Below are 14,631 nucleotides of genomic sequence, written 5' to 3'. Positions count from 1 at the left end.
TCTGTTTTTTATGAGCTTCATCTATTTACTCAGAGACTCCACATACAGGAGTCATCACGTGGTATCTGTCCTCCTCTGACCAGTGTGACTCAGCACCATGCCCCTGAGGTCCACCCTTGTCTCACTCGGCACGACTTCTGCCTTCGCCCGCCCCTCCCCCAATGGAGTCACCACGCTGGCACCACCCTGCCCACTGAAATCAACGCCGCAGTGAACGTGGGGTGTGGATGTCTCTGAGTCAGTATTTTCATTTTCTTCGGGTTCAATCCTTGATTTCCTAATTCACAGTAAAAGAGGGTTTTTCCTTAAAGTTTCAAATGGCACAGACAAATTTTAATAGTGCCTATAAAAAAATTAGCTGAAGTATTAAAAGAGTTTTCTCTACCTCTCCCCATATTGCAGAAGAGTCGGGCAATAGGCTGAAACTGGGTTTCAGTGACAACATTTTTTAAAAACGTCAAACATAACAGAAACTCCGTAGAAGGAAACACAATTTCATTACGGGCTTATAGGTAAGGAGACGGTGGGGCCTCCTAAAGTCGAAAAGGCCCAGGCCAACGAGCCTGGCACCCCCGGTGTGACAAATACCCCACCTAGGGAGGCCGGGCCACTCTCTGCCTCCTCCCCCACTTAGCCCCTCTGGGACAGCACGCGCCCCCCGCCTGCGTCAGGTCTACGTCGGGGTGCGCACGCGGCATGAGCTGTCGGCGAACTCAGGAACCCACCCTGCCTGCAGCCCAACCGCGACACAGCGCCCAGCACCCTGACCCCTCACGCAGGGCATCTCAGACGGGGGATGACGGAACGAAAGCAGAAACCAAGGTGATTTTCATTTCCAGTCCCGATGGCCCAAAGAATGTAAATTTGAAGAAAACAGTGAACGAAACGAATACACAGTTGTTAAAATCCACCGTTCAACTCTAAGGCCTTCTTCATCTCTCACCACTTCAAGTCTGACGTTTGCAAAAATAAGAAATAAGCGATAGGAAGCTGTAGCCAAAAAGTAAGCTACACATATAAAGTCACCTAAAAAGTAAACCTAGGGAACTGTCAGTTTAAAACGACACAGAGACTGGCATGTATTATGCGCTTTATTTTATATCATATTAGATCCAGCTAACAGGAAAAATGCACTAAAATGTGTTTTCCTCTAAACTTAAACTTGCCTGCGATCAGATACAAGAGATGCGCAATACGAAGGAAACACTGTCGGCAGACGTGTGGGTGACTTCAGAGTCGTGAAGGCGGCCACCGCACGCCAGGCGCCACCACAAACTACCGGGAGCGGACCGACAGCCCTGGCTCCTGCCACCTGAGCTCCCTCGTTCGCGTAAGAAAATTGAAGACGACGAGGATCCTAGAACCTTATCTTCTCATTGAACATCCTTTTGACAGGCCAACACCAAAGCAGCCCTCTCAATGGACAAACACGGGGAGTGGCCAGCGCCGCTGCTAAGGGCCCAGCAAACACCCGGCCCTCGGAAGTAAAGCTGCAATTCACAACCAAAGGTCGGGGATTAATAAAAGCTGTGGTTTGCCTCCGCAGAGTCCCAAGAAGGAAACAACCTTATAAAATATGATTTTACAAAGCACCTACCTATTAGCAGTACAGGGTTTACAGCTGTCCATGTGGAAAATAAAATAAATGATAAATAATAATACAAGAATAAACTATGTTTCATGTACTCACAACTGTAAGTCTACTTTTGCCCATCCATGGATTATAACTTACCCCATATGGATGAGGAAACACAAAGACTTTTTTATATAGAAATATATTATGTTTTAAAAATTGATTATGCGTGACTTATATTTCTACTAGCCTATCCACACTTCAATATTTGCTACATTAACATATTTTAATAAGACCAGAAGTATTACACTGAATTGCTCTAGTTCAATGCTTGAAGTCCTTGCTTGTTTGAAAATTATCTTCAATGAATACTTATTTAATTATATTTAATAAGACACACTGATGTGTAAATACATCACTTGTCATCTTGAAATTTAAGCGTCAGCTGCTGGAAGGCGGAGGTTTGTGGAAGTCTCCAAGGCCACAGGTGGAAAAGGCCCGACCTCGCCCAGGTCCTCGCTCACAGAAAGGACCACAGGGAGAGGTGTGCCTAAGGTTGGACTCCGACTAGCTTTCTGAGACCAGGGCTGTAGTCACGACGGCGCAAACCCACGCAAGTCGGAAGGGACACGCCTTTCCGAGGTGAGACCTCTGCTCTGCTGCACGAGGGTCTCCGCCCGTCCCCAGGCGGAGGAGCGGGGCTCACGCTAAGAGCAGAGCAAGCAGGTCACGCCACGGCTTCCCTTCCCCCTGCCCGGGGAGAGCAGTCTCATTCTCTGCCCACCCCACGGAAAGGACAAGCCCCTCCAGCAACAAACAGTGAGTCTGTCTGACTCTGTGCCTACCGCCCGCTCTAGTGGGCGAGACCCCACTCTGGACGTTTCCCTCCCTTCACACCTGCCCCGTGACACCCTGAGATCTGGAAGTCACACCCCACAATAAGACAAATGACACTGAGTTTTCTTTGGACTAAAATACGAAACGTCTAGCCTCATCACCTGACTGGGGTCACACCGGCAATAAAAGCCTGTTCGTACAGACAGACAGATGCCACCTGAAGCCACTATACGAAAAGACTCCAATTTGGCTCAGAAAAACTGAGAGAAACTTTCTGTCAGTGTGTTTACAGACAGATGTGGTAACTCTACAAACTTCCTAACTCATGCTTCTCTGCCACGCAAGCAGTTACAATTTCAAGAGCGTCCCTGTGAAATAGCTGGAAAAAGCAAAGCCATTTGCCATAGCAAAATAGGATTTGAGTTTAGAACTATTTTTCTATTTTCCTGTCATATAAACAAAATGCATCAACTGCTCAAAAACGGTTTTCTTTGTGTTCTGCCTTCCAGAAACAAAAGAGTTCACTGGATACTTTAAAATTTTTTTGAAAGTTAATTTAAGAGTTGTGTTTCTTTTTTTCAAGATGATTTCATAATACCCTTCATCCTCTTTCATCAAAAATAGCACTGGTGTCTGAGCAGGTTATCTGATTTTTTTTAATTAGAAGGGAACAAAGGAAGAAGATGAGGGTTTGTGGTATGAACAAAGGATAGTGTACAAATCTACTCACATTTTTAATACATGACAAAAATAAGAAATGAGACGCTTCTGAGGAATTGTAGGTCCCACGTGCCCGATTTTATGCCTTTCCCTACCAGCCCGAGAGCAGACAAGCCCTGGCACGCGTCCCAATCGGTCATCACGATTCTAGCCCAATGACAACAGGTCAGCCGTACCGAGTCACCACTCACAGGGAGTGTATACAATATGAAAAAGGGGGGCTCAGGAAAGCCGCTGAGGATGGCAGAGCCCTGCCCGTCTAACAGGAATCCCCGCCGCGCACCCCGACAGCGGCCACCAGGCCCCACCCACCGTCCGAGGCTGGCCCGCGTCTACTTCAGGACCACAGGCCTCCCACAGCTTGTGCTCCTCCTCCCTCCACTAGCTCTGGGACCCGGGGCCCAGCACCCCAATCCTCTACGACACTGTCCTTCATGTGTGAGAGGCCACCCCCCTGCAGGGGTGCGGCGTTCAGGACCTAATGCGGGGACAGCACACAGCACACGGGCAGGCTCCACACATCAGTTTATCAGATAAAATAACTGACTTTTACCAAATTCAGAAAATCTGTTTTAGTACAAATACAAGACCTAAATCCTTTCTGCTAACTCTAGCTGTAGTTCGCTGCGTAAGAAAACTGCTGAAATCTAGTTCAAAACATCTTTAAATGCCTGTACTTGATAGCACTGGCTATAACGCTGTAATCGCTTAGTTTGGAAAACTTCAAACACACCAAAATGAGCACAAAACACAGAAAAAACCCAGACATTGGCTCTTTCTACTAATTTTTAAAAAAATTATTATCTATGAAATAGTAGGTGCTATGCAGGCACGGAGAATATTCTTACACCTGCCACTGTATTCCTTCTAACGTCGGCTATGGAAAAGCAGGAGTCACTAACCATCAACATCTAAATTTTATTAAAAGAATCACATAAAATTTTTATTACCCTCCCCAAAAAACCCCATATTTGCTCATTTGCATTGTTTTACAGCCCAGCAGCCTCTATTACTAATCCTTAGGAACTAGAATCTCACGTGTATTTTCCTTCTTAATAAAATACACAGGTCCTTCGATCCTGGGTATTCCACAGGGAGCTGGAATTTATTGAAACGAAGTCCATCCCTCTCTTTTTCTCTTCCTGCGGCCATACAAACGGCCACCTCCCAGGTTCTCCTGTGGTCACCACGCAGGAGGGGGGTACACATCCCAGCGCGGCTCTCTCTGTCCGAAGCCCCAGCGGTAGCTGTCCTTGGCCCACCGTCCATCCTACGAAATAACCTAACTCCCACCAAACAAGGCCAAGCCCCGGTTCCTGAACGCCGCTCTCCTCTGCTGAGACACCCCCCTATCTCTCCCTTTGTAGCCCCCACACCTCCTCTCTTCAGATCCAAAACGGGGCTCAGCTCTCTGGGCTCACTAACCCCGACCGAAGGCCCCTGAGGAACTGTCACACCCTGTGTTTCCCACGTTTTAAGAACGTGAGTAGATCTCTGCCCCCCCTTTTCTCAGAGCACAGCCCCCGTTTCCTTCCATCGTGCTCTTCTGTTTTTATTAAAGACCGAGTTTCGGTCACAAAGCTGCTGCTACACACCGGTGCACACTAGGCACAGGCGCCTGGCCAGGGCGGAATGTCCTGAGAACCAGAAACGTCACTTCCGGACGAGAAACAACAACTGCCCCCCAACCCCCCGAGTCGGACAGAAGCCATCTCTGAAGAGGCGAATTCACAAGGAGCCCGAGGTTCTGACGATGCTCCTTCCTCTCTGTGCAACTTACAAAACACACAGGCTCCGGCCCTTCCCCAGCCTGCCAACGACGGAACCAGCGTCCCCAGATCAGCCCATGAAGCCCCGGACGTGGCACTCCAGCACCCAGTGGGCCGGGACCCAGCACCCTGGGCGACAGGGCCCAAGTCAAAAGGCAGAGCCTCCCTGCGAAGGACAAAATGGAAAAACAAAACGGAACAAAAAAAGAATCAACCAACTGTATCTTTTGTTAATTCTGTGAACTACACCAATTTTTTTTTTTTTTTTTTTGGTCATAAAACCTTTACTGATGGGGTGAATAAAAAAATGTAGATAACAATGCTTTAAACATAAACATAAATTTAAATGTAAACGTTGCTGAATAAAGTAGTCGTATTTCCTATAATAGCTTTACCTACATTTTAATTTTATGGTCAAAGCTGATCAGTTTCATAGCTTTGGGATTTTATTTGATAAACATCAGTTATTCTTATGGTAAGTAATACTATCAGTTGTAATACACAAGCTTATCATAGAGCTATTAACATAGTACATGTTAAAAATATAGGATAAAATAAACATAATTATATAAATAACCATATAAGCTTATTAGCAAGATTCACATCTGCACAACTGATACTTCAATTTGTAATTTCAACATTGTCTTATCCCTGAGAAAGTTTTAGTTGGTCCAGGTACTGAGAGCTTAGTTTAAAGTGATACTGGTACAGGAAACAGATTCTCCACGTTGTTCTCCTGTTGGGACAAGGAGACACGGGACCTCGGGCCTGGGGAGGGGACACTGACGCTCAGAGGAACTGGGGTCATTAGGGCACTTCCATGAATAAAAGGCCCCACTTGGGTAAACACAAGCCACCAATGCCCAAATTCTTTTGTTTGGAATTCAGAAAGAAGAAAGACAATAGTTGACTGTTAAAATTCTAATAGATAATACAAGGTTTTTTTTTTAGAAACTCCAAGAAATAAATCTTACACAGGACTACATAGAAAAACTCTTAAAAAAAAACAGATTTCACCGGCATATGTTCCTCAAAGTGTATGTGACGCCCTAACACAAACACATTAAAGGCTCTGACATTAATAGAGGTGCTTCTATTTTATAATGACCACAAAAATACCACATTTCCAAAGTTTATCTCAGAAAATTTAGTATCGTTATCGGTAAGATTTATATGTTATTACAAAACTCAGAAATGCAAAAGTGTGATTTGCTTTTGCTTTTTGTGTAGGATAAATACGACTTGGGACCCAGAAAACAGCTAAGACAGCCCGAAACTAATGAGAACAATCACCCTTTCCTGGGTGCCTCCTGGAAGCAAAGAACTGGAAAATGGACAAAGACTTCCAGGTTCGCCAACAGCCCTCTAAATAAACAGGGAAACCTTAGAAGTACTTTTAAGCGCAGGTTAGTGCCATCCTTCTGTGAATTAAAATAAGACTTTTTGCCTCTGGTCGTATTCCTTCCCTGAGACAGAGATACAGGGTCTTTCCAGCTTGGACAGGAAAGCATGACACCTAGTGGAAGGAGGGTAATCATTCCACTTCTCCAAACAAACGTTCAGTTTGGCACTAAAAAAAAAATCAACTCTTCCATTCTGAGTCTTGAAAAAATACAGCTCTTAAAAGTACAGCAAAAAGTCCCAGTATCCTGAGAAACTGGGCAGTAAGGGACTCCTAGCAACGCCTGCCTACCAGTTACTGCCCTCACACTTCTTCGCTCCTGGAAGCGGCGGTGACAAGCGCTGGCCTTCCTGGTTCTATGACACTGTACTTCCTCCAACGACTCTTCACAACCGCAAGTCATGTTTTCCAGCTGAGCATAAACTGTCCTGCCTGCTTGTAAAACACATGAAACCCACGACCATTATCATTTAGACCACACTTGGTGTGCCGGCCTTTTTAGAACCGAGCGCACCTTCTGAAAGAAAGGGGAACGAAGACAGGTGGGCCCCCCAACTCTCAGGTGTTCTACAGCCCAGACACGCTGCTCGCTGTAGAAATGGGCTCATCGGGACCACCTGGAGCCGTCTGGATGGACAACTGTCTCCAAACTACCTCATCCTGATGCCACAGGGGAGGGGAATCAAGCATTATCAGCCACTTGGGACCTGTTCTCCTCCTCCTGCTACCCCTGATAAACGCGTGTAAGGTCTGGGGTCTATCAGGAAAGACAGGGGGGAGGCTGGAAGCTCAGCTCAGAGGATCTCAGCGCAGCGCCATGAGCAAGGCTCCGGCCGCGCTCAAATAAGTCACGGCTGTCCCAGTCAAGCAAAGCCCTCTGCTTCCTGCCACGCCACCTCTCCACTAGGTGAATGCAACCTTGTTCAGCGATTCAAAAGAAGCCCTTGTGAATTCTTTGGAAGTACCATTGTTTCCGAGGTGGACAGAGAACTTGGATCTCGATCTTGATGGGGCATTCTGGATGGAGCACTCCAAAACTTGAACGAGTCATCTAGACCTGTGACAACAGGAAGACTGTCACCATGAATAGTCCCCTAGGTACTGTAACAACGAACAGTTGGCCTAATTTTTATTTGCCTAATTTGTATATAGAGCTTGTTTTACAGAAAATTTAAAGACAATTACTTGAGGGTGCTTTAGCTTAACATTACACAATTTATCAAGAGCACCAGCTGCCAAACTTTCATGTGCCGTTCCTGGGTCCTAATCCAAGAAATTCCTTCCACCCCCCAAACCAGGGTGGGCCACAAACTTGCATTCCTGACACCCTCACAGCGGAGGTTCATCCTGCTGGCTCGTGGGCCATGCTTTCAGCAACACAGATGCAAAGACATCCAAACAGCTGAATGGGTCACTTTCCTATTAGGGACATTCACTTAGAATGTTTAAAATGTCATCAAATGTCATTTTCCTCTTAATTCCTCCAAGAAGTGAGTAGAAAAGTGAATTAGAATTCACACTTAAATACTTCAGGGTAAAGAAACTTTACATCTATAATTTACTCTTCAATTTCTCAGAAAAAGCATATACATATATATGCACATAAATTTTATTCATAAACACATATACATACACATATCATGGGGACAAATATAATAAAATTAATTCCCAAATTAACATTTGGGATTCTTTCTACTATTCTTGCGCCTGTTCTGTAAGTGTGAAATTATGTCAAGATTTTTTAAAATTACTTTGAAATTAATTTTAAAATTCAACTTATTTTTATTATCAAATCATTATAAAATATTAACAGGCATAAATTATTACATGTTCTAAGATCCTATACTTAGGAAATTCAAGAGAATCTATAAATATAAATTTAAAAGTTTCAGCAAGACATCGTGATAAATGAGTAATATGCCAAATACAAATAAATTTTTGATACATTAGTAAAACAAATTAGAAAATTTAGTAGGAAATGTCTTATTATTGATTGCCTAGGAAAAACCTTTCTAAAGTTCAAGACAATTATAGAGGAAAGTATAAAACTTTGCAGAAGGTCATGAAATAACTTATGAAACATTTATATGATATCAAAAATGGTTTCCATGAAGAATTTATAACACAGGAAAATGCTTAGGCAATGTTTAGTGAAAGAGGGTAATACAAAAATGTACATAAGATATGAACACAATTATGTGAAACAAACAGCTATCCAGACAAAGAAGCCTGGCAGAAAATACACCGTAACGCAACAAAGGCAGTATCTGGGCAGCGGGACTTGGGGGGGACTAGAGAAGAAATCAATTCTGCCTGGGTACACGTCATTATTTTTCAAACATTGTACAACAAACACGCTGGTCTTTAACAGTTTACAAAGTGTCACATTTTATAAACACATAAATATAATGTCCTTACCATTTAAATCGCTGCTGTCGGAAGTTGCATCAAGAGCAGAGCAACGCAGATCAAACGTATACAGTCCGAGGTAACACTGTTTCACCATCTGACTCAGGTGTTCATAAAAGTGGCAGTGATACAGAAGGGCCTGCAGGGCGGGCTTTCCGATGAGCGACAGGCCAGAGTCCTCGTCATGGACACAGGGGCCCTGCAGGAGAGGAGGGCGGGGAAAAGGGAGACAGGACGGCTCAATCCTCTCTTCCAGGGAAGCAGCAGGTCCCGCGTGCGACCTGGCCGGCCCCCGCCGTCCCCAGCTGACAGCAGGGCGCCTGCTGCAGTATTTCACCGCCCAAGAATCCACGGAAGGCAGAAGCCTCCACTCTGTCCCTCGAGGGGCCAGTGAGTGTAAAGTTTGTCCATGAAGTGATACCACTTCAACCACGTCATGAGACACCTGAGCCATAAACAAAGAGCTATTTTACAGCCGACACAGAATAAGTACTGAAGTACCAGAGACAACGTGGCCCAGGGAATTAAAATTAGTCCTCACAGCTATCAACAGGCTAGCTAAGACGCAAAGGCCATTGGCAGCCGCCGTCGGAGCGGCAGCCCCTGTCCTCGCCCCGGCGCACACGCGTGCAGACGCCGCGCGCCCACGGCCGCCCACGGAGGAGAGCCCGCCATCACATGGCTCTGCCCTCTGTGCGCTTCTCTTCACCGGTTTTTCTCAACGCCCCGCGCCGCTTTTCCTGGAGGATCCAATGGGAAAAACCAGCAACAATACTACTTGGAAGTTTGCAAATAATTCCATCACTAGTTTATAAATCTTTCTAAGTTTTTGGGAAATAATTTTAAAAGTTAAGATTTTAAAACAGACCGTGAGAGAAAAATAAAAGGAAATAGGAATCTAAGTGCCAACAGGAAAGGCGCGGCCCAAACGCACTACCGATCGAGCTTGACCCTGAGTCCATGCTGTGTGCCCTCTCTCGTGCCTGGGCACCAAGGCACGGCGGATACTAAACCTGACTCTCCAGGAAGACGAAACGACTCACAACTTGCAGGTACGATTACATCAATAGGATTATTTCTACTAACCCTTCTTTTTAAGGATACGATCATGAAAAGGAAACCTCTTCCTTTGATATTAAACGCCTTCTTGGGTTACGAATCTGTCCTGGCCGTGTTCTAACGAACCTACCGACCACCGTTAGCTCGTTCTCCGTGAGCAGAGCAACTCACACATATAAGAAGAAACGCATCCATTTAATAAGCAGCCAGCACCGATGGCCACCGAGGACTGAGCGCTCAGGGTCACGTGGCTCCCACTGATTAACTGTGGTCACGTTCCAGGCCACGAGGCCCTTTCCTCCGTCACCTCACGTTAATTACCCAGGATGCAGGGATTCATCACGCCCGCAAAGCCAGCTCTACCACACAAACTTCAAAATGGTCCATCTTTTCAGCAGCTTATAATATCCTTAAATGTACTGAACTGAAGCTACAGAGCCTCCAATACGCCTTTAAGGACTGCAGCGAGGGTGTCTTCATTCACACCAGATCCGATGGCAAGCTCTACAACCTGGCCCGTCTACGAGCCAAGAACAAAGTCAAAGAGGTGCTCATCCGTGAGATGCTCTTCGCCGACGACGCAGCTTTGACATCACACTCCGAAGAGGGTCTCCAGCAGCTAGTCACTTGCCTTTCCCACGCATGCAAGGAGTTCGGACTAGCCATCAGCCTGACGAAGACGAATGTTATGGCTCAAGGCACAGGGACTCCCCCATGCATCACCATCGACGGATACACCCTGGAGGTTGTCAACGACTTCACTTACCTCGGGTCCACCATCTCGAGCTCTCTGTCAGTCGACTTGGAGGTCAACCGGAGAATCGCCAGGGCAGCCACAGTTATGGCCAGACTGAACCGGCGAGCGTGGAACAATTCCAGCCTCACTGAGAAAACCGGACTGCGCATCTACCAAGCCTGCGTACTCAGCACTCTCCTCTATGGCAGCGAGACGTGGACCACCTACGCAAGGCACGAAAGGAAACTCAACAGCTTCCACATGAGGTGCCTGCGACGCGTCCTGCATGTCGCCTGGCAGGATAAGGTCCCCAACACCGAGGTGCTGAAGCGAGCCAACATGAGCAGTTTGCATGCAGTTCTTAGCGAGAGACGCCTCAGGTGGCTCGGCCATGTCAAAAGAATGGATGCAGGCCATATCCCCAAAGACCTCCTCTACGGCGAGCTAGCAGAAGGCCAGAGGATGACAGGGCACCCAAAACTGCGGTTCAAAGACATCTGCAAAAAGGACATGACACAATGCTCCATCGATCTCAACACATGGGAAATTCAAGCAGACGACCGCCTAGCCTGGAGGCTCGCGGTCAGGCAAGGTACGTCACGCGCGGAGGCTGCGCGCAACGAGGAGGCGGTCCAGAAAAGATCGAGGCGGAAGCAGCGTCAGCAGCAGCAACAACAGCCATCTGCCTTCACCTGTAACAAGTGTGGCAGGGATTGTCACTCCCGAATCGGACTGCACAGCCATTCTCGGCGGTGCAGATAGACTCTCAAGAAGCTACGCCATCGTCTCTCGAGACGGACGGCTGCCGACGACGACGACGACGGCCGACGACGATGTACTGAACATGTCACGTACACAAGAGATTTGCCACAGCTGCTTAACATCACAATTTAAAGGCCCCGTCTTAATAATTCAGAGAAGGAATTAACAACTAAGAGGAGAATTATAAATAATTCAGCTAAATTTACGAGCTTAACTCTTAACTACCTAACAAACATCACTAAGTTAATAAAACTGCTAAACAAGTACCACAGATTATATAAAGTTATTCAAACGTCTTACTTTTATAAACTTGTGGCTATATAACTGCTTCCTGGATGAGTTACAATCACAGGACAAAACCGACAATGGTTTAAGAAAAACACGAGGAAGTGGGAGCCGTGTAAATGGCGAGAGGGAGTCGTGCTGGGGCGCCCACACCTGCCGGCGGTTCCTGCCCAGAGGCTCGCTGAGGCTGACGGCTGCCGCTGCCACCAGAAGGACAGGGGTCGGGGGCCTGCTGCCCCTACCACCCGGCTTCTCCTCGGTTCTGAGGACCTTCCAAGGGAGTGAGAGTTTCCCCATGAAACTGCAGTGCAGAACTCCAGCAGCTACTGCCTAAATATGCGTAATCATACTGATAAGTCTAATTAAATAACCACACTTATCCTTCAATTCGTGTATTTTAAACTTGATTTTTTCCTCTAGTTTTTACTAACATGAAAAGAAAAAAAAAGATTTATAAAATAAAGATAAAAGATGTCATAGACATAAACTTAAAATTAAATCTATCTAATAATGTTTTAAAACCTGATTTCTTTTGTGTGTTGTTTTGGTTGTGCTTTGTTTCAGAATCATGGTGAAAATTACTTGGTGTACCAAGACTGAAGCCAAACTAATTCTGAGATGAACCACAGAATTAATATCCGAGAAAAGAAAGACTGAGAGACAGAAATGTAGAAGATAAGGAGAGGAGGATACTCAGTGCAGGAGGCTTGACACGGGACCCCTACAGTTTGTGAAAAGATAGAAGAAAAGAAAAAAAGGGAAAGTGATTTTAAAAATAAGTATGAAAACACTGTCAGAGCCGAGAAATACAGAACATCTACATCGTCCATTAAGGAGCTTAATGCATGTCGAGCTAGAGAAATAAAAAAAGACAGATAATCACAAAGCTCTACCATATCCAAGGTAAAGAGAAGACGGATGGTAAAAGCAACAGTCAGCCAGAAAGAGGTGAGGGGGTCGGGGGGGACCCACCTGCATCAGCAGCACAGGGTGTCAGAAGACCACGGAGCCGAAGTCTCACGACGGACAACGGCACCCTACTATCCGGTAAGCAGCCCAGACGACGAATCCAGTGCAATTTAAATAAAGTTTCAGATATGCAAGAACCCATGAAGCTTAACACTCATACACTGGTTTTTAGGTGAGAATACAATTATTTGGAGGCTGATGACTAGAAAAGAAAATTCCAACTAAAGAAAAAGGATGATTATGAGCTTAGAAAAACTTGAGATAATGATATAAAATCACAGAGCCATATCAACTCCACAGGGGAGAGTCACCCCAACCTGGTAACTACACACACACGCACACGCACACACAGGAAGCGTCTCCCCTGTGGGCCCGAGCGGCCATGGCCCTGGGAGCGACACACGCCTGTGCAGCCCCCGCCCGGTGAGTGGCTCTGTGGTGAGTGACCGGCGTTCAGTTTCTAGAACCAACCGCGGAGCCAGATGGAGACCGCAGGGAAGAGCAGACGCCGCCAGCCCTCACGACGCGGGAGCAGGCTCGCACGGCCGGGACGACGGAGCTGGCTGACCTCGGCGGCAGAGACCAGTGAGGGCAGGACAGCTCAGCCACGTCTTCTGACCTTCCGAGTGGAGCCACGAGACGTGACCGCTGCTCACAAGACCAGGAGCAGCAGGGGCGACCGGAGGAAGTGAGACAGGAAGAGAACCGTACTGCAGGAGGCTGCTTACATGAGCGGAACCCCACGTGTCCGCCCAGCCAGGAACACACACGTCCCTGCACACGTGCTGAACAATCAACATCGGTAGGAGGAGAGGCCGTCTCTGTGAATGGGGACAGGTGGTGAACTTCATTATAAACCCTATTAGCTTGTTTAACCACATGTATTTATTACTTGAAGAAACCATTTCTTCAAAATATGCAAGTAATACACTCAAAACACTTATAACTTCTCCAAGAAAACCAAATACTTGCTGTATCGTAACTACGCGGCCAGCCTGAGTCTGCGTTCCCCACGGGCCCGAGCTTCCTCGTGGCAACGGCACATTAACAACAGGCTCCGCTCGGCCGCGAGGCCACGCCCAGCACGGGCACCACAGGCGTGCTCCCCCAGGCCGACCACAGGTGCCCAGCACTCCAAGGGCCAGAGCAAGGACGCCTTCCACGCGAACGCCAGGCTCTGCCCCTCGGCCCGCCAGTGACGGACGGGCTGGCTCCTGCGTCGGGGGAGCGGGGGACACCGCTCTGTCCCGAGATGCCTGTGTCCTTACCGGCCTGCCCTCAGGGGACAGCTGGGGCTGCCAGGGCAGCTGCAGAATGGCCAGGGAGCCCGGCACGGGCAGTATGCCAAGCAGCAAAACTCTCCAAATCACTAGGAAGAAATCAGCTGTGTCACAGAACGCGCCCGTGAATTGGAAAAAAATGTTCTCAAGGATGCAGTGAGGTGGAGTGTTAACATCCAAACGTACTTCCTCCCAGAGTCACAGTACTGACATGCCCCCGAAGGGACCAGAAACAAAATAAAAACTGCATTTAAGAACAACAGAGATTTACTATATAACAAAATTTTTAAATGTTATAATGCAACCTGGAGATTGGGAAAATGACCCTAATTACATAAGAAATCCTTAACTACAAATAAATTATAAATACAGATAAAATGATACTGCTTATTTGACACTAAGTAGTTACTGTTTTGTGAAACAACACTCGTGATTTGTGACGAACACATGAAAAGATGAAAAATAGGCACTGTCACATTAAATATGGAAGTGGTCTTCACTGTAACTATAAATGACTGCACGCTCTAGACCACACACACACACACACGCACACGCAGACAGTTGACAGCCGTGTCCCTGAGCGGAGTGTGCCCCGCCCCGCCCCGCCCAGGGACAATGAGAACCTCCAGAACCCAGTTCTCCACCCGAAGCGATCGGGGCCCGGAGCCCCTGCCCGACTCCAGGCTGGGGCTGGAAAGGCGGGAGCGTCCAGCTACCCCAGGAAGTGAGGAGGTGCTCAAACACTGATGCACATGTGGGAAAGGGACAGACTCTCCATGAAGGGCTTATGCTGGCCAATCCAGAACAGTGTCAACATCTAAATAAATAAC

At 47.0% G+C, this 14,631-nt stretch overlaps 1 protein-coding gene across 2 annotated transcripts in view; it reads right to left on the bottom strand.

The window, feature by feature from the left end:
- RTTN (rotatin) overlaps nucleotides 1-14,631 on the bottom strand; it is a 95,561-nt gene that overhangs the window by 25,015 nt on the left and 55,915 nt on the right. For both annotated transcript variants that reach the window (XM_090285397.1, XM_090285398.1), the window contains exons 33-34: nucleotides 8,720-8,909; nucleotides 7,267-7,358 (exon numbers count right to left, since the gene is read on the bottom strand). In XM_090285397.1, the coding sequence (XP_090141523.1) occupies nucleotides 7,267-7,358; nucleotides 8,720-8,909 (282 nt within the window). The remainder of the gene's footprint in view (nucleotides 1-7,266; nucleotides 7,359-8,719; nucleotides 8,910-14,631) is intronic.

Source organism: Furipterus horrens, unplaced genomic scaffold, assembly GCF_987537825.1.
Source record: "Furipterus horrens unplaced genomic scaffold, mFurHor1.1.pri manual_scaffold_8, whole genome shotgun sequence".
NCBI classification, from domain to species: Eukaryota; Metazoa; Chordata; class Mammalia; order Chiroptera; family Furipteridae; genus Furipterus; species Furipterus horrens.
The sequence above is the reverse complement of the archived record's forward strand: the minus strand, read 5'-3'. Positions and strand labels throughout refer to the sequence as shown.